At 30.8% G+C, this 23,616-nt stretch overlaps 2 protein-coding genes across 3 annotated transcripts in view; one reads left to right on the top strand and one right to left on the bottom strand.

The window, feature by feature from the left end:
• The window catches only part of LOC143048083 (ubiquitin carboxyl-terminal hydrolase 14-like), a 35,676-nt gene extending 25,379 nt beyond the window's left edge, over nt 1-10,297 (top strand). For both annotated transcript variants that reach the window (XM_076221532.1, XM_076221539.1), the window contains exons 10-18: nt 1,792-1,874; nt 2,156-2,187; nt 2,708-2,773; nt 3,113-3,205; nt 3,794-3,919; nt 4,433-4,505; nt 5,191-5,298; nt 7,130-7,204; nt 9,919-10,297. In XM_076221532.1, coding sequence (XP_076077647.1) covers nt 1,792-1,874; nt 2,156-2,187; nt 2,708-2,773; nt 3,113-3,205; nt 3,794-3,919; nt 4,433-4,505; nt 5,191-5,298; nt 7,130-7,204; nt 9,919-10,001 — 739 coding nt within the window. In that variant the 3' untranslated portion in view covers nt 10,002-10,297. The remainder of the gene's footprint in view (nt 1-1,791; nt 1,875-2,155; nt 2,188-2,707; nt 2,774-3,112; nt 3,206-3,793; nt 3,920-4,432; nt 4,506-5,190; nt 5,299-7,129; nt 7,205-9,918) is intronic.
• Nucleotides 10,298-15,509: 5,212 nt separating this feature from the next.
• LOC143048073 (uncharacterized) lies at nt 15,510-21,618 on the bottom strand. The gene is made up of 3 exons (XM_076221518.1): nt 21,309-21,618; nt 17,925-18,036; nt 15,510-16,164 (listed from the first exon to the last, which is right to left on the bottom strand). Exons 1-3 carry the CDS (start codon nt 21,553-21,555, stop codon nt 15,927-15,929), a joined length of 597 nt encoding a protein of 198 aa, XP_076077633.1. The 5' UTR covers nt 21,556-21,618; the 3' UTR covers nt 15,510-15,926.
• Between the last annotated feature and the right edge of the window lie 1,998 nt (nt 21,619-23,616).

Below are 23,616 nucleotides of genomic sequence, written 5' to 3'. Positions count from 1 at the left end.
TCCTGAAGAATTCTTGAAAAATTAGATCTTAATAAACAAATATAAATCCCTTCAAGCTATTTTCCAAGAAGTTTTAAGATGAATTGTTTATGAATTAAAATAATATTTTGAAACCCATATGAAATATCTATTGACCATGTACAATGAATAATTACATGATTTCCCAATTTGTTTTAAAAAAACCAAATTGGTTTAGTATAGATAGTTGTTCATAAAGCTAATCAAAATATTTTAGATACCAAGATTGTTTTTTAGGAATAATTTTTTTTTAATGTTTTTATATGACCGCAATACATTTTTGCGTCATATAATGCTATCATGTCGTCGTCTGCATCGCCATCTGCGTCGTCATCCAAAGACACATTTAGTTTCTGGACAATAACTTTAGTTTTAGTGAATGGATCTCTATAAAGGAGTAGGTCCAGTAAGACCCCTTTTTGGCCCCAAAATATAGCAGTTTTACAAAATTGTTAAAATGTTAACTTTTAGTTATTCATTGGACAGTAGAATGCTTCTGCTACATAAATTTGGGCTGATTTTGACAATACAATGCACATGTATCGGGTACTAGCACCATTAAGTCATGCTAAATTACTGAAATCTTCACAGTTCTAGCATTTTAGTTAAATTTTAGACGGTTTTCGTGTAAAACGAAAGTGGCCTCATTCCTGTTCATCCTTAATATTGAAATGTAAGTTGTATTTTATGATAATATTACATAACATATATAAAGGTTGAGGATGAACAAGGATGCGGCCACTTTCATTTTTGACAAAAACCATCTGAAAAATGACATTTTTCGGCATATTTGGTAGATTTTTCATATTTCAGGTTGAATCGGTGCGTTTTTTATGACAAAATCAGTTAAAATCTTTCACATAAACTAATTGATTCAAATAAAATAGACACTTGAGTGTTTAAAAAGTGGTCAAAATTTTTCGTCAGATGAACATAAAATTTGAGGCCAAAATCGGTCCTTACCGGACCTACTCCTTTTTGCCAGAAGGTTCAATACCACTAAAGGAAGGTTGGGATTGATTTTGGGGGTTATGGTCCCTAAAGTTTAGGAATTAGGGGCCAGAAAGAGGCCCAAATAAGCATTTTTGTAGTTTCCAAACAATAACTTGTTTTGAAGTGTATGAATCTCTCAGGAATTATACCACAAGTTTCCATATCCTGAAGGGATGGTAAGTATTGACTATGGGGGTTATTACTCAAATTGTTTAGAAAATAGGGGCAAAAAAAGGGGAAAAACTAAGTTTTTCTGGTCAATGGACAATTAAGACAATTTATAACCAGTGTAAGGGAGGTAATCCAAAATCATTTAACATCCAATATTGGGTATGTTTCGGATTTACCTCCCTTACACTATTTGTAAATAATGTATAAAGAAATGTCAGGCATGAATATTGTGTCCACTTTTGCCCCAATGGTTCAGTGTTGGACCTCTGCGGATGTATCCAGCTGCGCTCAGTGAGGAAATTTATTAGTTGTCAGACTAGGTCAATGTACTGTAGTTTGTAAATTAATAATGCATAAAATTTCGAGAGAGGTCATTTAGCATCATGTGTCAATAAAAGTTACAATTAATGATAGATCTATTTAATAACAACCATAAAATCCATACATATATCATGTTATGTTCTCTGAAAGTAAACATGATACTTTTATAAGTTGTTACAAAATATAACAGTTGTCAACACACTACCTTCAGTTTTTAGGTTTTTTTTGTTTACTAGTAGGTTGAAAAAATCCACAAACTGAATTTTTGGTATCCTTAACAATACTCAGAATGAAATGTGAAGAGGCAGAAGAAGAAGTGGCCACACATGCAACAGAAAAATTTTATCAATTAAGTTGTTTTATAGAAAAAGGTATGGTTTTAAATTTGTAGAAATAGAATATGATAATGTATAACTTGGAAAAAAAATTGTATTAAAAAAATGATATATTTCACATGATATATTTGGTAAGAGATTTGAGATATGAGAATGTGTTTAAAATAGATGGGTTGGTTCAATACTTTGAAATCTTAGAAAGCTTGTTTTGAAAATAAAGTTTCAGATTTTTTTTTTCAAACCAGTTATGATATACAAAATGAATTTTAGGGTGCAATATTGAATTATTTTATATATTTGCCATACTTACTTTTCAGAGGTTAAATACATGCATACTGGTCTAAGATCTGTAAGTATTAATAAAATTAGTCGATCACAAAGCTACAGCACTAGTATTTTCTTTCAATTGTTTTCGTATTACTAAGTATAGGTTAGTTACATTTTTGGTTAGGTATAAAATGTTTTTTTTTCCCTGTACCTTTTGGGGTAGATAAAGGTATATAATGTGAAAATTTAATGTAATACAAGTATTTTAATTTGTGAATGTAACAAAGAGAACTACAAGACACCCATTCATTAAGCATGGTTGCAAATGTCAGGTTTTGAGTGGGGCAAGTTTAGTTTAAATGTGGTTTATACTTAATGGTTTAGCTAGTATGTACAAAAAGTTTAGCATATTTGAGAAAATGTAAATTTTTCCTTTTTGCCATATATTTATAGAAACTATTGAAGACATTAGCTTATGTATTTCTAAATATAATTTTGTATTCATTCCAGGGATAGTATCACTTTTGTAACTTTTATCACATACATGAACTATTTAATGCAGTCATATGTACAACATATGATAACACAATTTTTCTTTTCAGAGATTAGAAGAACATATTACTAAAAATTCACCTACTCTAGGAAGAGATGCAGTATATAAAAAATCTGTAAGTGTTTCTAATCTGGTAATACTTTTTTGAGTTTTAATTATGTAAATAAGTTTGCATTGATCTTAATTGTCTGTTAAAGAAAGCTATTTTGAACCTCACTCCTATCCAAGAAGTATACTTTGATGATTTCAAACGTACATGTTTATTGAAATCTACTGAATTAAATAAAGGAAAGAATTTTGGAATTTCTTTAGTTTTTTGTATTGTCATGTGATAAGTTAATTATTGTTAATGAAAATGTGAATTATACAAAAGTCAGAAAAAGTTTCAATTTACAGCACTAATATAGTTTGACATAAATACTGACATTTTTTTTTCATGTTTTTTTTTTTTTAGAGTAAATTAAAGAGAATTCCAGCCTATTTAGCTATTCAGTTCGTTAGATTTTATTACAAAGAAAAAGAAGCAATAAATGCTAAAATTTTAAAGGTAAAGTATTGGTTCTATAGATTTGTACCAGTTTGTAATATGTAACATAATATAATAATATAATTAATACATAATGAAAGCGTAAAACTGTCTTAGGAAGAGGGAAAAGACCAGTAATAGAATGATAAACAGATAATCGGGTTTTCTTCGTATAGATAAAGTAAAATATGAGGCGTTCAACATATTGTGAAACATTGTGGCTCGTGGCTGATATTTTACGATATCAATGTGTAGAAAACCCTATAATGTATACTCATCAGTATTTAGTATAAATACATACTCTTAAAATATACGTAATCACGGTAAATGGATATTCTCATGAGAGATCACAGATTGTGTTTATCAAATAATATGCTACAAAAAGGTTTGCATGTGTGGATATGTTAGGAAGGTTTTATGACTGCCCAATGTCCACACAAAAACATTTTATTGTTATAATGAAGTTCATACATATGAAATGTGATTGTTGAGAATATTGTGTTTCTAATTAGCAGAGTTGAGGACATTGATGTAAATTAAATTTGTTACTTTTACAACTAGGACAGACTTAAAGGAATTTGTAATTGTGGTTATATTCTTATTTTTTAGGATGTTAAATTTCCAATAAGTTTAGATGTATATGATCTGTGTTCAGAAAAATTACAAGAACAACTTGCACCAATGAGGGATCGGTTTAAAGAACAAGAAGATAAAAAGGCAGAAGAATTACAAAAGGTAAGACATTTCTTTTATGTACTGATTATAATTTACTTGTTTTCATCTCAACTCATTGAGATGAAAATGTTTACAGATCACTGATAATTGTTATCAGTCTGCGGCTCAAAAAAGGCCAGGGGACCAAACAAGTGAGGAAAAGATGCACAAGGGGGACATGTAGAAAAAAAAGGGGATTGCATCCAGTTAAAAAGCTCTGAACACATATAAAAGGACAAGGAGGCAACAAACTTGAATACTTTTTTTCCAATTTTTTCAATTGATTTTTTTTTCATCTACCGGTATTGCCAAGTTTTTGTTTACTCAACTACTTCCTTTGTCATTTTACACTTTCGGTAATTAGCCTTTGACTGCCTTGTTTACCTGTTAGTTGTCAATCTTGTTTATTGAAGTATAACCAGTAACACATTCAGTAAATAACTGGAACTTTTTTACTTTTTCACTTATAACACAAAACTATAATATGAAATAATAACTTCTGAATATTGGTTATGTATTTAATTTATATTACAGGCTAAAGTATCTGGTAAAACAGATGAGAAGAAAGAAATAAAGTTAAAACAAGAACCTTATTCTTTTCCTGATGGTAAGAAGATCAATTTGTTGTGAACATTTTTTTATTGGAAATAATAATTTAGTCAGTGTGTTTTGTTTATGTAAAATATAGCATACTTATTGAGAATGATAAAGTTGTTAAATGGATGATAGTATACACTTCCTAGATCAATGTAGTGTGTTAATTTTTTAAGGTACAAGCTCATAACGTGACAGTCTGTATTACCCTACAAATACAATTATACTATTTAACCTCAAGTTGACCAGTCTTTGCACACTCTTCTAGAATTGAAGCAGAATATAAATGTATATGAATTATTTTTTTGGGGTTTGATCCAACCAGGAAGCAAACCCATATTTCAGTTAATACTCTCATAAGAACACCAAGTATTGAAAGTCACATGAATTAATATTTAATGGTAAACAAATCTTTTAAAAATAAGTAGTTTGTATTCTATGTAGTTATATTCAAAACATGTATTATAAGGGACTTATTTTTAACCACATCTCAAATGCATGAATTTTGACATTGTGGATTTTGAACTACTTATATTTAGCTTTATATTACCTCATATTTAATAAAATTTTGAATTCAAATTCAAATTACTATTAAAAATTAGACAGTAAGGTCTCTTATCCTGACCTTTCAGTACAAGGTAACATTTTTATGTCTGTTATGTTTTGGTATGCATTGAATTTGTAGTTTCTGCTTTTAGATGTGGGTTCAAACAATAGTGGGTATTATGAGTTACAAGCTGTATTAACACACAAAGGCAGATCCAGTTCCAGTGGGCATTATGTTGCTTGGGTCAGGCGAAAGGGAGGTTAGTCAAGTCATTAACACTTTGAAAATAATGCACAATGAATTAAAATTCATAGCAATTATACTAATTGTTTCTGGATAGATTAATTATAAAGATTACTTGTATCAGACATTAAAAAAATAAAAAAAATGTATTTGTATCAGAATTCAGAAAGCGGTATCAAATTAAAATTTTTATGTCTGTATACAGGTATATTTGTCAGACTTTTGTTTAAGGAAGCTTGCACTGAAAACTGGTTTTTGGTGTGATTACAGAAAGTGGAAATCAAATTTTTGGAGAATATTTCAATTTTTCAATATGTTGAATTTAAGTCAACCCAACAGTTTCATATTCATAGTTTTTTTTTTAACTTTCTTCAATGGTTATGTATGTTGTGATCAAGTTTAGCCTTTAGAACTTTCTTTAATGGTTATGTATGTTGTGATCAAGTTTAGCCTTTAGAACTTTCTTTAATGGTTATGTATGTTGTGATCAAGTTTAGCCTTTAGAACTTTCTTTAATGGTTATGTATGTTGTGATCAAGTTTAGCCTTTAGAACTTTCTTTAATGGTTATGTATGTTGTGATCAAGTTTAGCCTTTAGAACTTTCTTTAATGGTTATGTATGTTGTGATCAAGTTTAGCCTTTAGAACTTTCTTTAATGGTTATGTATGTTGTGATCAAGTTTAGCCTTTAGAACTTTCTTTAATGGTTATGTATGTTGTGATCAAGTTTAGCCTTTAGAACTTTCTTTAATGGTTATGTATGTTGTGATCAAGTTTAGCCTTTAGAACTTTCTTTAATGGTTATGCATGTTGTGATCAAGTTTAGCCTTTAGAACTTTCTTTAATGGTTATGTATGTTGTGATCAAGGTTAGCCTTTAGAACTTTCTTTAATGGTTATGCATGTTGTGATCAAGTTTAGCCTTTAGAACTTTCTTTAATGGTTATGTATGTTGTGATCAAGTTTAGCCTTTAGAACTTTCTTTAATGGTTATGTATGTTGTGATCAAGTTTAGCCTTTAGAACTTTCTTTAATGGTTATGTATGTTGTGATCAAGTTTAGCCTTTAGAACTTTCTTTAATGGTTATGTATGTTTTGATCAAGTTTAGCCTTTAGAACTTTCTTTAATGGTTATGTATGTTGTGATCAAGTTTAGCCTTTAGAACTTTCTTTAATGGTTATGTATGTTGTGATCAAGTTTAGCCTTTAGAACTTTCTTTAATGGTTATGTATGTTGTGATCAAGTTTAGCCTTTAGAACTTTCTTTAATGGTTATGTATGTTGTGATCAAGTTTAGCCTTTAGAACTTTCTTTAAGGGTTATGTATGTTGTGATCAAGTTTAGCCTTTAGAACTTTCTTTAAGGGTTATGCATGTTGTGTTCAAGTTGCAAAGACTTTTTGTACATTTATCAGTATTTTTATCACAAACCTTACACCAGGTGATACAAATGTGTCTTCATTAATTGACCAGCTTGATGTATTACTCACTGATGTGTATACTTCAACCCCACAAATTAAGCACTATCTTCTTTGATAACTTGTATAAAAAAATTGTATGAATTATGATTTGTACAAAATCACTCAATGCTTTTACAATCCCATATAACTACAAAAAAAGCATTGCACTCTTATAATTACATTGATGTTAAACCAAGAAATTGCCAGTTAAAATCAAGTTTTTTGTTTGCTTTTAAGTTCCCACACAGTTCTGTTATGTTGTTTTAGCCAGCTTGTAGTCTTTAATGTTCCATTGTATTGGGACATACATCAAAGCTCATGTGATTGTTATATTCAAATCAAAATGATGGAATCCTTGTTTATCATTTATGTACTGTTATTATTTGCAGATGATTGGTACATGTACGACGATGATAATGTTAGTCCTGTGACTGCAGAGGATGTACTAAGGCTCTCAGGTGGAGGTATGTATGACAATATTCTGTACGGTCATTTGAAGTGTTTACCCTAAGACAATGTTTGGGCTGCAACAACCTTCAACTGGAACAGTACTTTATATTATTCACAAAAAATTGATTGGGTTGACATTTTACCATATTTATTTTATTTATTCAATGGATATATTTGTTTTTTCCCCATTTATGGGCATTATGTTTTCTGTCTGTGTACGTGTCCATCTGTCCGTTCATTCATCCGTTTGTCCGTCCGTCTGTTCGTCCGTCTGTCCCCCTTCAGGTTAAAGTTTTTGGTTGAGGTAGTTTTTGATGAAGTCGAAGTCCAATCAACTTGAAACTTAGTACACATGTTCCCTATGATCATCTTCGGTAGCCAAGGGTTATGATCCACTCCCGTTCTCTCCACCCTTGGCAGATTAAGCCAATATTTGTGAAAACAATGTTGCGCCATCTATCGGAAGATTAAAGTCACTCCCATTCCGAATACATTATTCTTGATCAATGGTAGCATTTGAACTCTTCAATTTGGAGGTAAAAACACGGTAGTGTCTAGATTCTACACACTTGGTAAAGCCAGAAACGAAAATATACGTCAACATTCATGCAAATGGCAGACGTATGTTTAGGGATGTAAAGACTTGTTGCACAATAAACATGTGGCATTTGTTTACAAACACCTTCTACATTTACACATGATCATGTTATAGACTCTTTTTGATTGGATGCAGCGAGTTTCGACTGCAACCAATGAAAATCCTTATCCTGTGTCTCTGAAATGTTATCTCAATCCGCCAAGGGTAGAGAGAGCGGGAGTTGATCGTAACCCTTGGCTAGCGAAGATGTCCTATGATGTGATCTTTCTAAGTTTAATGCCAAATTAGAGATTTTCCCCAATTATCAAGGTCCACTGAACATACGAAAATGAAAGTGCGGATGGGGCATCTGTGTACTGGGGACACATCCTTGTTTTTTTGGGTTTTATCTTAAATTTTCATTTAAAATGTTAATATTTCTGAATTGTGCATTTAAAATGACAATTTTCAATGAATTTCGAAAAACTTATCATTTTCAAGTCAGAGACCAATCTCACTTGTGTATATAAGGTTTATTTTTTTAAATTCACGCCTGCATCACCCTTTTTAGCTCACCTGGCCTAAAAGGCCAAGTGAGCTTTTCTCATCACTTGGCGTCTGTCGTCGTCCATCGTCATCGTCCATCGTCATCGTCCATCCTCGTCGTCATTAACTTTTACAAAAATCTTCTCCTCTGAAACTACTGGGCCAAATTAAACCAAACTTTGCCACAATCGTCATTGGGGTTTCTAGTTTGAAAAATGTGTCCGGTGACCCGGCCAACCATCCAAGATGGCCGCCATGACTAAAAATAGAACATAGGGGTAAAATGCAGTTTTTGGCTTATAACTCAAAAACCAAAGCATTTAGAGCAAATCTGACGGGGTAGAATTGTTAAACAGGTGAAGATCTATCTGCCCTGAAATTTTCAGATGAATCGGATAACCCGTTGTTGGGTTGCTGCCCCTGAATTGTTAAGTTTTAAGGAAATTTTGCTCTTTTTGGTCATTATCTTGAATATTATTATTGCTAGAGATAAACTGTAAACAACAATAATGTTCAGCAAAGTAAGATTTACAAATAAGTCAACATGAACGAAATGGTCAATTGACCCCCTCAGGAGTTATTGTTCTTTATAGTCAATTTTTAACAATTTTTATAAAATTTGTAAATTTTTACTAACATTTTCCACTGAAACTAATGGGTCAAGTTCATTATAGATAGAGATAATTTTAAGCAGCAAGAATGTTCAGTAAAGTAAGATGTACAAACACATCACCATCACCAAAACACAATTTTGTCATGAATCCATCTGCTTCCTTTAATATTCACATAGACCAAGGTGAGCGACACAGGCTCTTTAGAGCCTCTAGTTTTACTAAAAGTTAGATCTCAAACTTACTTGTATACATATAGTGAATAATGTTTGATGATTCAGTCAATTTTATCAATCTTTTGAATTTACCACTTAATTAATTTTATGTAGTTACAATTGAACCATCATGACATGTGAGACCCAAAAAATATGTGCTTTTATTTACTATAAAAAATCAAGTAAATATACATTTTTGATAAAATTATGCCAATTTGTTGTAACTATCACCTTGAATTGAAATTTTATTTACCAATATAGCTTTTATATCTTTTATTTGAAAAAATATGAAAAATATTACAAAGAGCAAAATTGATTACCCAGTAAAGAACTATATATATATACCAATATGATTGAAACCACCAAGTGACTTCTTTTAGAATTAAAAGCCATTGATTGATAATATTTGACCAATTTAATTAGTTTTGCTTATTATCTAAACTATAATAGATAGACAGAAATTATAAACAGTATTATAAACAGCAAAAAATATTAGATAGTTGAACAAAGTCTGCAAAAATACCATCAATGTTCTGCTTTAAAAGGAATATTTGCCCCAATTTTTTTTAAATATTTAAGACAAAATATGCAACAAGGATTTTATTAGAAATATAGGAATAGTCATAGTTTTCAGCACATTTGATGTTTTGGACAAATTCTTAGTTTCTTTGCTTTAGAACATGTATATGTACAAACTTCAAAAACGATCAAAAGTTTTTTCTTGGATGAATTGATGTTCCCAGTACTTTTGATAAAATGATTTTTTTCTTATTTTACAGGTGATTGGCATTCAGCTTATGTATTATTATATGGACCAAGAATTTATGAGGCTGAAGAGGAGGAAGAGAAGATGGAAACTTAACTAATGATAAATTATCTAGAAAAGAAGAAAATTCATCTTGTACAAACACTCTATTATTTAAATGTCCCATGAGTTATTCAGAAAGTTCCTATTGGAAAAAATGTTCGTCTTCATTCGGAACAAATATCTGTGTTAAAAAGCCAGTAATGAATTTATAAGGGACCTTGCAAGTATTTCACTGAAAAAGTTCTCTGTTGAATACTAATCTTTAAGTTATATATGACATCAGTTCTTTGTTCATTTGTAAATTTTTAAGACTCTATTAATTGGTGCAAATAAACGTAAACTATCTATAATTGCTTTTATTAATGCAAAACATAATGCTATCTTGGGAACAAGTTTGTTGTCATCATGGATGAATGTAGAATAATATCTGTTTCTAAGGGTATTATGTACAAATAGGGAAAACTATTTAAAACAATGATTTATTTACAGTAAAATTTCAGCAACTCGTGATTCTGTCAAAAATCTCAAATAAAGAACAAACTACTGCCAGATTACAAAATGAGTACCGTGTTAGCTGGAGTTACTGGACAACTTGTTTTGTTATGGCCTTAATTGTTTATACAGCCAAAACAAAGGGTTCCATCTTGTAGTTTCTGTCATTGCATTAATGTCTTAATTGATCAAGTAATTGTTTCATTGCACACAGTTATGTACTTCTGATTAGCTCTCTTTATTATACAAATGTTTTGGAAAAGATAAGTGGAATATACAAGTCAATGATAAACTAAAAACACCAGGACAAAAAACAAAAAAAATCTGGGAGTGATCCCAGAAGCTCTGAAATAGAAAGCAAATGTTGCTTCACATGTTACATCAACTTATTTCATAAAATAGCTCATGTTAACTTTATTAAAAGGTATAAACATCAAAAGGGATTTTGATTTTGTCTGAATTGTAAACTGAACTTTCATGTGTAATGAGGCTCAACCATTAGATGCATTTAATGAAAATAATACTTCAGTTATGATCAGTTTGAATGTCAGCATATACCAAATTCAAAATCCTGTGTTCAAAAGGTTGACAGAGAAAATAATGCAGAGATTGATATAATCCAATGCTTGTAGAATGTTACTGAAAACATTGATAAAAAGAAGAAAAATGCTTGGAACAGATATATTAGTTTATTGTATATACATTCAAGTGTTTACCCTACATCATGAGGGAAATTCCTAAAGAGAAGCGTTACCTAATATGTTATGGGAAGTAAAATAAATAAAAATATTTTGTACTCAAAATATGGCCAATTGGCAGAATAATTCAAATTTTCTACCAATGCTCTAACTTTTTAACTTCTTGATTTGCCTGTCACTAATGAGTCTTTTGTAGAAAAAAATGGGCTTTGTACAAAATTTTTATACTGGATTGATCTACTGCTAGTGGACTTGTAATCCATAAGGATTTGATCAGCCCAATTGTCTCTGCTTTCCAACTGACATTATTTATTTCATACCTTTTTTGAAAAGAGAAGGTGTGATTAGTTCACAATTTTTTTTATTTTGGCCCATCAAATTTGATAATCATAATATATGATTAACCCACAAAATCGATTCATAGACTCCATATGACAGTTATTTCCTCTTTTGAATTTGACATGAGTGATATGTCAATGTATCACATGAATGGTAAGTAATACAGAATTAAGGTACGTGTATTTGACATCCTGGCCATTGGTTCATAAAAACAAATTGGAGATCGAGGTCTTTATCTCAATTTTGGCTTCCCTGTTTTTGCAATTTCCCCGACACCTTTAAAGATATATATAAAAAAGAACAAGTCAAAAATGTTTGCTTAATTGTAATGAAGATATGTTAAATTTGGTCTGAAACAATCTAATAGCATCTTATAAGAGTTAGTGCCCCTGAAATGTCTCAATGGAAGGTTAATTGACTATTACTTCAACATAGTTCATTGTAAAGCCATATGACCTTGAACAAAATGTTGTGTGACATACGACATTGAAAAATGTTAACCGGAAGTGACCTGGAGTAAATTGGAAGTAGCCTTTTTTGCACTTTTTTTCATGAAAAAGTACTCAGAATCCATATATTTTGTATTATAAATACAGACTAAAAGTGAATTACGATAAACCGGAAGTGGCCAATTAACTCCTGTTTTATAGACAAAAGTAAATAGAAACTAAATGTTTTTGGAATGAGTGTGAAAGAACTATGATATTCGGAAATACCATTTTCTTTCTCGGAATTAACACATTAGCTCCCTTATTTCACTCAAAAGTATACAGAAACCATTTACTTATCGCATCTGTATAAAGAATCTTCTGATTGGATGCTAATTTTAACTGAGTAAACCAGAACTAGCTTCTTTTCAATAACTTGATGTGGAAATACCTTCAATTGTTCTCTGAACAATTGGTTATTGTTCTCTGAACAATTGGTTATTGTTCTCTGAACAATTGATTTTTGATTATAGTTTGTTTTATATGTTTGCATCAGGGCTTCAAACTTGAATTCAGAACAAAGCTGCAAAAACTGTCAAAATAGCATCATTTTGATATTTTGATTCGACACCAGGCTTTTACCAAAAAAATCTTTCTTGGTAAAACCTTGGCTCACACCTTTATGTCTAGAACCTTCATTTATCAATGAGATAAAACATATTTGATAGAGGTTTGAACTTTTTTTTTTAACAGTTGCATGTTAATAGAAAAAATATATACATGTATATAAATTAGTTAATTTAAACTAAGATTCCAACTTACCCTTGAACATTTAACCTTATATTGATATTTTGGCTTTTCTTATATTTTGTTCCTAATTATACTGCATTTGGAGTCAGCACTTCTGTGTTACCATGAATTATCATTGATATGATCATTATTATAAATTAACTGTTTCAAAATTTTAAAGTTTTGAAATAAAAAAGGCTTTTCTTCCTCAGAAATAGGTTACCATAGCTGTATTTAGTAAACTTTTAGGATCTTTTTGCCCTCAATGCTCTTCAACTTCATACTATTTGACCTTTTTACTTTTATTTATTCAAGCGTCACTGATTTGTGTTTTCTAGATTTAACTCACATCTTTCGCAAATACAAAATTTCAATCCTGGTATCTATGATGAGTTTATAAATCAGCTGTTCACAAAACTTAGAATTATCGAAATGCTACAGATTTTCCACCACAGAAATAGCTGTATTTGAAAATTTTGAATACTAAGGTGAGGTTTCCCACCCGATGGTATCACCAGTCCTAAAGTCAGCGCTTCTTTATTGATATGACTTATCTTTGATATGGTCATAATGATAGATTAACTGTTTACAAATTTTCCACCCAACGAATTGTTGTTTTGGTCCTTTATGTTCTTTAACTTCATTCTTTAGTTGGTCTTTTGAACTTTTTTTTAATCGAGCGTCTCTGAAGAATCGATCGTCTTGTATAGAAAAGTTAAAAACAATATTTACTATAAATTAGTACTCGCAGCAACTTTCAACATATAAATACAGATGTTCATTATAATCCGAACTAGAATATATGCCGAATCAGGATTTTGATCAAATTTAATAGTTTACTGAACATTGAAATGAGAAAGAGCAAGCAGGGCATGATGTCGTTTGATATTGATACATACTCTCATCGTTTCTGTTCTCTGAGATATTGAAACGAATATATAACTAATTTTATTCAAATAAGTCACTTAGTTTTAATCATTCATTAAAATCGTTTCATTATATTTTTTTCTTAAATCGTGTTTTATTTTCTGTTGCTCAATTATTATCATTGACGTTGACCAGTTTCTGATCTGGTCTGGTAAAGATAATTAAGAATTGTAAAAATACAGCCCGTAACAGAGAAGTGATCGAATTGATGCTTCTTTACCGTCAAAATTAGCTACGTTATCGACAAACTTAATTGAGTAGTGACCGAACTATTGGTACTTTAACGTTAAAAAGATTGACAATGCTGACAAACTTTCATGTGTCGATAATCAAGTTTAATATTGATAATATTGAAAATAATTATAATAATATGAAACAAAATATGTCCATGCACCATTTCGATTGGGCGAAAATTAGTCATTTCTTCAAAGTCAGAACAGAAAAAAAAGATTTATGGAAGGTCGTCTTGATAGTATTATTTCCTTTACAATTTTACCCAAAACTAAAAGAAATATACTGGTAAACAATTAAAAAGGTGTTTGATAGGAATTAAGTCCTTTATTTTTTTCGGACTACAATGTGTACCGTATGTGTTATGGATTTGAATTCAATCAATAACTTTGAAATGTTTTCTCATATGTATACACAAAAGGGAGGACTTGTATTTGTACTTCTGTTAGAATATGTCTTCTTCGTCCGTTTCACATGCAAACTTGACTTTTTTCTAGTACAATTTAAACGGGAAAATTTTGTTGAGAATTTTTTTTAATATGACAAAATAACAATCAAAACTATTTCTTGCAATGGCACACACAGAGAATATTTTTTTTTCAGTAAAAATCAGTAAAAAAAAATTTCTCCAAAATATACCATGGCCAGGACCTGACAGTTTTCAGCAGTGTACAAATGAAAATCGTCCGGAAAACTGCGCTTACTGTCATTTTGAGGGATCATGCAACATTTCACCTATTACCCATAAACAACATAGGTTCTCAAAGGTTTTGAATTCCACCCTTGTTGAAAACCTGTGGAGACCTCTACAGTTCCTTAAAACATTATTTTTTTGAAAATTGAGTGCCGTCTCCGTGAACATGCTAACACTTAAGTCATATCTTTTCATTTTCATATTTTTTTCCATGTTTGTCTCTGTTGTCTTGATTGTTGGAACGATTAGTGGTATCTAACAATATTTATGAAAACTTTCTGAGAATTATGAATATTTCTTCTCTGTCACTGTCAATGATAAAATGAAATGCCGTAAATCACATCTTATAGAGGTTTAAATTTCAAATATTCGTCAATAACTTAAGATATAGAGCAATTTTCTCTTCAACATTTCAAATGTTAAACGGTACATTTGTATTTTTTACTTTGATTTGAAGGAAATTCATTTCAGTTTTTTTCTGTGACAAAGTACAAGCATGTCGGTATTGTGAAAACATTTTTTCCGTTTCAAAACAAATTGTATTGCAACAATGTATGATTAACATAATCCCGGGGACATAATAAACAGATAGGTATGAAAAAGAAAAGATATGGGGTATTCTGTATTAGACGAAAGAAAAACTATTACAGTGTTGAATCCCATAAATATTCACAGTGCAAGCAGTATATAATATCTATATTGAGCAAATCGATGAGGTCATGTTTATTGTAGAAACGTTTTACCGTTAAAATGAAAATGCCAATGACAGAGGTTGATTATAAAAAAATGTTTTACTGTTTAAAAAAAACTTCGGCTTAAAATATGAAAACTTACACGTTGCACATTAAATATTTTGTCGATGAAGAAAATTAAATTATGTCACTTCTGAAATTAGTTTGTCGATAACGTAACTTATTCTGACGGTAAAGAAACGCGAATTCGATCACTTCTCTGTTACGGGCTGTATGGGTTTTTGTATTGTTTAAAATGGTCACTGCAAAAAAGAATACTTGAAATGCGGAAGATTTTGTCAAGTTCAATTAAAACATTTATGTGCAGCGTATATTTTGAATAAAACATGCAAATGAAAGTAATACATTTTATGATACTGTGAATTCAATTATTTTCGTGGGTACCAATTTTTGTGGTTTGAGAAAAACTTGTATTTTCGTGGATATTTAATTCCGTTGTTTTGGCAAAGACTGTATTCGTTCCTTTAGAAAATTGGTAATTCGTTGAACATTTAAATTCTTGGTTTTCCTGTACCCACGAAATCCACGAAAATTGGTATCCGACGAATATTAATGAATCCACAGTAGACAAAAGAGATGTCATACATGCATGAGTTTTCCTTAATAAAGTTATTATGTCAACCTGAAAGTTAAAATGAAATCAGAATACTAGGAAATCTTTGCTGTATTTTTTCTAGTATGAACGCTTTTCGTTTTTGTCTATCAAGTTCTGTAATTTCAAAGACAGAAATTCCTAGGAGTTTGTATTCCCGAAGTATACTGTTGTGAAAGGCATCAAGTTCTTCAAGTTTCGGTGAAAGTCGAATTTCATCGTCCACAATACATTCCTTTTGAGGTTTGACTACAAATATTAATGCTGTTTTTAACCTGGAATTATACAAAAAAAATATTTAAATGAATTTTCTGTTTATGGGCTTGCATTCTTATAATTTGATACGTGATTTTAGCCTCAGTCAGACTTTAGTTATAAAAGACGAATTGACAATTTAAGTAATCAAAATTTCACTCCAGTGCGAAATTCTATTTCTAGAACGGTTTGCTTAATTACAATTTAAGGATGTACTTAGGTGAGATTTTGGAATTCATGTCAAATGTTCGGACTCCTTGGTGTTTTTCATACAATACAATGTAAAATATTTTGCCCAATAACACCCATTTATTTTTTCATATAAAACTTAATAGCTCATGAAAGGTCATTTACCAAAATTTTAGAAGATTCTTGATTTTCTTTCTTTTGTTTTGAGACCCAAATAACACCAATGCAAATATAAGGTATAAGTCTGAGTATTTTCCCGCCATATTTTAAATCTCAAATATCTGGAAAAGGAGGTCCATGACCTATAAATAGTTTTAGCTTATTTTTTTCCTTAACGAATGATCTACCGGCTTATAGTATCTTAATTTTCACTTAACCTCGCCTTAATGTAAACACTTGATATAGCTATCTCATCTATTTTATTCTCTTATTCCCTTCTGAAATTTGGTCACAGATAAGAGTTATATATAAATATTATCACATGTTTTCCTATCAAAACGTGTTATACTTTAAACACTAGACAAGCATCTAAGCATCAACCCATCAATCCTAAATTAATAGCTATGATGCAAAATAAAGGCAACAGTAGTATAACGCTGTTCGAAATTCATAAATCAATTGAGAAAAAAAAACAAATCCAGGTTTTAAATCAAAACTGAGGAAAACACATCAAGTATAAGAGAACAATGACACAACAGAAACACAAACACTAAAATGCAACACACACAGAAACAAACTATGATATAACAATGGCCGTTTTCCTGAATTGGTACAGGACATTTTAAGGAAAAAATGGCGGGCCGAACCTGTAGGCTGAAAATACGAAAAGATAGAATACATGTTTGGACTTTTTAACGAGAAATATCCCAAATCAATTTACGCCATAACTTGTTCTTAAAGGTAATTTATTCTTATCTAATTAAGAATAAAACTGCTATTCAAAATACCCTCATTATCTTGGCTCAAACACGAATCCTTATACAGACAAAAAGAACCAAAAACACAAATATCATGAAGAATAAAAGAAAGCATTTGACGTACAGAAAACAGCCACGAAACATGTTGGACAACACTGCTGGTGGACGTTTCGACCCGAGGGTATCAACAGCCCAGTAGTCAGCACTTCAGTGTTGACATGAATATCAATTGATATGTGGTCATTTCTATAAATTTCTGTGTACAAAACTTTGAATTATTTGAAAAACTAAGGATTTTCTTATCCCAGGCATAGATTATATACCTTAGCCGTATTTGGCACAGCTTTTTTTGGAATTTTGGGTCTGCAATGCTCTTGAACTTTGTACTTGTTTGGTTTTATTACTTTTTTGATCTGAGCGCAATTGATGAGTCTTATGTAGACGAAACGCAAGTCTGGCGTATTAATCTACAATCCTGGTACCTTTGATAACTAATTACCAGTACAGGTTTTGACTGATTTAAATTCAAACTTCTGAAGCTTGTTTATACTATTTTCGTCCTATTTTTTAGATTTTAGTTCTGTATTAAAATTGTACTGTATTATGCTAGTTACCTTTCTACAAGTAAAGAAATGAATACTGTAACTAATTAAGAAATATATATATATGTATACCTATCTGTCCATTCAAATACTCCTGGTAGTTCACGAAGTTTTCTTGATGCCTCATCTCCAATGTATTTTTGCACATAAATTAAAGGGTCAATACAACGATCAGCAATAAAGTCTGAAAAGAGATAGTATATTTGGATTCATACGTTCGATTGTAATTCAGTTATTCAAATGCTGTATCTTGGAAATATTGCTATAACTTTGGTCTGAGATTAGCTATTAAACTAAGAAGAATGCAGATTCTTCGAAAAATAAATTCGAAACATCATACATGGATCTTCTCGCAATTTCATTTTCAATTAAATAGGGCAATAGCTGTCAAATTTATGCTCATTGAATTGACTAAAATTCACATGTTTGATTTATAAGACACTAAAACTATATCCAAATTACATTAATAGTCTGAAATAAGTAGTTCAGAAAGTATGTACTCGACAATATATAATTTCGTGTGTACTTTAGTCTAGACGCCATCTTATTAACTATCGAGATGACCTTAGATTACTGCCGACAATCACTCGATATTAACAGCAACATAAACATGAATATAAATAGATTGCAACCTCTTGAAATTGGATTTTTTTGGTGTAATACCACCATTGATTTTCCCCTATTAGTCTTTGTTAAATTTGCACTTTTCAAAAAAAATGTGCAGATTTATCTATGTTTCAAATAAAGAAATACTTGGCATGAGTAAAGATTTATCCTGTCCAGTACTATAGAAAAAAATTCACATAACATTTCATTGCATATAAGAAAATAACCATCATTGGAAGTTAACCAATCAAATTTCTCCCCTTATTTTATCTGTGTACAAGGTTTAGTCACCATGTAACCTCAAGATTACAAAATTTTTTGAAATACTCAAGACATATGTTTATGACACAGAAATGTTTTTACTGCAATAAAATGTAGTAACCCTACAACTGTCAAATTCAACGGAATATTTTTTTAGACCCACTTTCGTATACAACCGGATGTGACGTACCATGATTTGGTGGTATTACACCTATAGGTCTGCTTTGTTTAATGTTATAGGTTAGACGCTATCTAATTAACTATCGAGATGATCCCTAAAACAAGCGGAGGTCATATAACACGATGTAAACATACACATTGATATAAATAGATATAAAGACCTCGTGCAAATAGAATTTTCTATGTCTGTTTGATTTCAATTTTAAGGTTTAAGAAATAACACCGTGTAGAACGCCACATGCGGGGTGTCGGCTATGTTTGACATGGGGTGGCAATTTTGAAGCGACGAAAAAGTAACAAGGTAAGTTCAAGCATCAAAATTTCTTATTTCTAGAACTCTTAGTACCATATAATGTATTGCACGGAAGGAACCGCAACATAATCTATTTCCTGAAAGCAGAAGCAGTCGTTTTCAGTGCTCAGTTTTCTCAAACACCTCGCCCTAGTTTTCCGTGTTGCAGATTTTGAGGCTTTATATGCAAATTTCGGTATAAATAACTACTTTAGACAGCCACCCTCAGTATCATTTATATAGAATTGTATTCCTCTCATTGACTTATACCAAATACCAGTTTCTTAGTTAAAATTAATTGGTTTTAAAACTGTTATTCATCAAAATATAAAGTGTCGCTCGGGGTGTCAGATTTTGCGTCGCAAGGGGTAGAGGCTTGTCATAAAAAAATACATATTTGCTTGTAAATTAGTCTTCATATGATATATTTTATTTCAAACACATCTTCTTTACCATGACAGGACAAAGATTTTTCACTTTGCCTGTTTTTGGTCTTAAAAAATATATGCTTTTGATTTCATTCACATCTACTTTACCATGACAAAATAAGAGTTTTTCATTTTGCCTTTTTTTTTGGTCTTATAAAACATGTGCTTTTGATTTCATTCATAGTAAAAATGGCTTAAAATATTTAGTTTTCAAACTGGTAAACGATTTATTTTCCTTTTCAGTCACTATCATGGTAAAACAAAGTCAAGGCTAAGGCTCAATAAACCAAAACATGGTGGAAAATCACAAAATAGTCCTCAACATAAGATTTGCCCGAAACCTCCACCAGCCAAAATGCATCATAGTTCATTACCAGGTTTATATAAAAAGCACTCGTGCACGCCGCAAAAATCCATCCCTCCTAAAAGAATTAGAACACTCTCTCCAATGAAACACTCACCGGCATCTTTTTCAGCGAATGACAACATAACTTCAATTAATCCTGAAGACGATGATACTACAATTGTCAATGAGAAAACAACGACTTGTACACAAATATACAACGGAACAGGATTACAAGAAAAAAATGATCAAGACAGTTATTTCGTTCGTAATCGGCCAGCTAAAACTATCTGTTTTCTGTTACACATCTGTCATATTATAATATCTACTTTGAAGGTCTACTCTGACTATATACATACCTCTAAACGAACCGGAATTGAATAAAATTTGAAGAATTTGATGTAACCTGTGTTTTTCTAGGTTGCATTTCTGCTACATTTATGTTCATATTTGTGTAGGTGTGTTAGAATCAAAAAGTATCAGATAGAGATCGATTTATAAGAAAATGTATTCTTTTTCATGACAAGCCTCTACCCCTTACGACGCAAAATCTGACACCCCGAGCGACACTTTATATTTTGATGAATAACAGTTTTAAAACCAATTAATTTTAACTAAGAAACTGGTATTTGGTATAAGTCAATGAGAGGACTACAATTCTATATCAATGATACGGAGGGTAGCTGTGTAAAGTAGTTTTTTATACCGAAATTTGCATATAAAGCCTCAAAATCTGCAACACGGAAAACTAGGGCGAGGTGTTTGAGACAACTGAGCACTGAAAACGACTGCTTCTGCTTTCAGGAAATAGATTATGTTGCGGTTCCTTCCGTGCAATACATTTTATGGTACTGAGAGTTCTAAAAATAAGAAATTTTGATGCTTGAACTTACCTTGTTACTTTTTCGTCGCTTCAAAATTGCCACCCCATGTCAAACATAGCCGACACCCCGCAAGTGGCGTTCTACACGGTGAATAAGTTTATTTTCGATTTTACCTGTATAAGAATGATTTTTTGTGGATCGAATCGTTAAACTCTCTTAATGGCTAAACTCAACTTATGCATGCGTAATCAATCTGTATCTAAGTTAAATTGAATGTCCCATGAATACAGATTTCATGAGGTCGAATTATTCACTTGCAAATGAATAATTCATCAGCAATATTTCTTTGCTTATTTTAACAAAATTGTACCAAATTGGCTGTTAAAAGCGAATTATTATTTTATTTTTTCAATTTTATTAATGATTTAACCAAACATAATCATATTCTTTTTTTCATATCTCGTAGATAAATTTAATCATTAAAACCATTGATAGTATATAAATATTAAGAAATTAAACTACCTTTAAACATAAGGCTATTTTCCTCATCGGTCTGTATTTGACGTCGGAGAATTTCCTCGTTTAATTTAAGAAAATTTTCAGGTTGTGTTTCGGGTAAAAAATCATCACGTTTCCAGCCGAATTTCCTAATCACACCTCTCGCAATTTCTTCTTCGAACTGTACGTTCAAGAAAGGCTTTAAATCATTCAGTATAGTTGTTTTCCCTGTACTGTGAGCACCAGATAAATAAATCCGACACATCGACATTTTTGAATGTGAAAGTAAAAATAAAATTAATTGATTACAAATCTAATATGAAAAGTAATAACTATTAATAGATTCTGTGTTTTCAGAAATTGTAACGTATATTTTTCTTTTTTTATTGTAATAAAGGTCTAGAAAAGAATGTTCACCAGGTACATGTAACACTCATTATCTTTAAAATTATGTTCTTAACTATATCCATATTTAATTGAAGTATAGCACAGTTTGAAGGATTTAATGATCCACAAACGAAGATGTATATCTAAAACGTACGGTTGAAAAATTGTGTATAACCATAATATCTTTTTTTCATATAACATTTATTAAATGTTGTCAATAACATCCCTTTTAAAAATACACATGCAAATAAACACTCATTGAACAACTACCTACACCATGTAAAAATTTGAACTGATGAACGAACTATATAAAGATTTTTCTGAAAATTGACAATATTTGAACATTTTAAATTGATAAGATTTAGTAATTTCAAAAATGTGTATTTGTTATTTTTTTACTTGGCAAACATTTAGTAAATTATGGTCTTCAATGCTCTTAAACTTCGCACTTTATTTGGCCTTGTAATTTTTTCATACAGCATTCAGCAATGATCGATACCATGTTGTCAGCTATAAAAGTCCAGACATGACGAATTATGAAGCAATTCAAACAAAAAGCCAACGTTCTGATTTATGACAGAACATTAAAAAAATAAAAAAATATACCTAACATCAACGAACCACAACAACTGTATTTCAGGTTTTTGACTTTTAAAAGACACATTTTGAAAGCTGAAGGATTAAATATGTTTTTGAGCGATTGTTTTTCTCATAATCTTAGAAGGAGACAACACAGTAATACCACAAACATAATAACAACTGTAAAATTGGTTAAAAAACCAAACTAACTAGCATATAGACAAAGGACTCAAAGTTCCGATCTATGAGTACCCACAGTTACTGAAAGTTAAAGTTAAAGCCAACAACTAATAAATAAATAAATTATTTAACCGTTTGGATCTTTTCTTTGTCACTTTTTTCTTTCTTTATTTGTGCGACCCAAACGTAAGATGTGTAACACTGATTTCAAACTTTTAGTTGAATATATTCACTTTTGTTTAAAATGTAAAATGACGATTTTTTATGACGATTACAAAAGAGTGGCGAAATATACCAATGGAACATTCAAACTCATAAGTTGAAAATAATTGACAACGCCATGGCTGAAATATACCAAGCAAAGCCCTACTTTAACTGATGTGGATAAATATTTTTCCAAACACAGGAGTCACCAAGGGAAGGCTCTTGAAGGACATTCAACCAATTAACTCATCATAGGTCGAGGCTTAAATGAATAACACGAGATGCGATTTTCGTCTACAATCTTCTCATTATTAGTGACGCTCGAATTACAAAAAAGGTAGAAAGCCAAAATAAAGTACGGCGTTGACGAACCTTAGGACCCAAAATTCATAAAGGTAATGCCCAATACACAATCCTGAGGCAGAAAATCCTTAGTATTTAGAAAAAGCCATATAAACATGTTCACGGATAAAAAAGACTTTGCAATGGATATATTTCTATATACGCCAGAAAACAACACCAATATTAAAAAAAGAAACAATAAATATGAGTACCTATAATAATATGGATTATAGAGGAAGTTCATCAGCATGAATATGAGGAGATAAAATGAATAATAGTCCAGTCAAACTAAGATTTAACCTCAAACTAATTGCAACAGAAAATGTTTTAGTTCTAATCTATACCATAATGCTCTTAATATACAAAGAAAAAAGTCCTATAAAATCTAACTTGAGGAAAACTCAAAATCAGCATTTTTAATTTCCTATGGAAATTAACATTGGAAGGGGAGATAACAAAAAGTAGTCTTTTTTGGTCAGTTTTTGGTTGATTTTCTTGAAATTTATGTAAAGTATGATACTTTGATGGGGTTATAAGTTGATATTTGACTAAACTATATAATCTTCTGCTCATGAAATGTACAAAACGGAAGTGTTATGAGTAGTTTTTTTTTGTGTTCATTTTTCAATAAAGAAATTGC

This window comes from Mytilus galloprovincialis, chromosome 1, assembly GCF_965363235.1.
Source record: "Mytilus galloprovincialis chromosome 1, xbMytGall1.hap1.1, whole genome shotgun sequence".
Lineage (NCBI taxonomy): Eukaryota > Metazoa > Mollusca > Bivalvia > Mytilida > Mytilidae > Mytilus > Mytilus galloprovincialis.
Note: the sequence above shows the minus strand (reverse complement) of the source record. Positions and strands in the feature narration are given on the sequence as shown.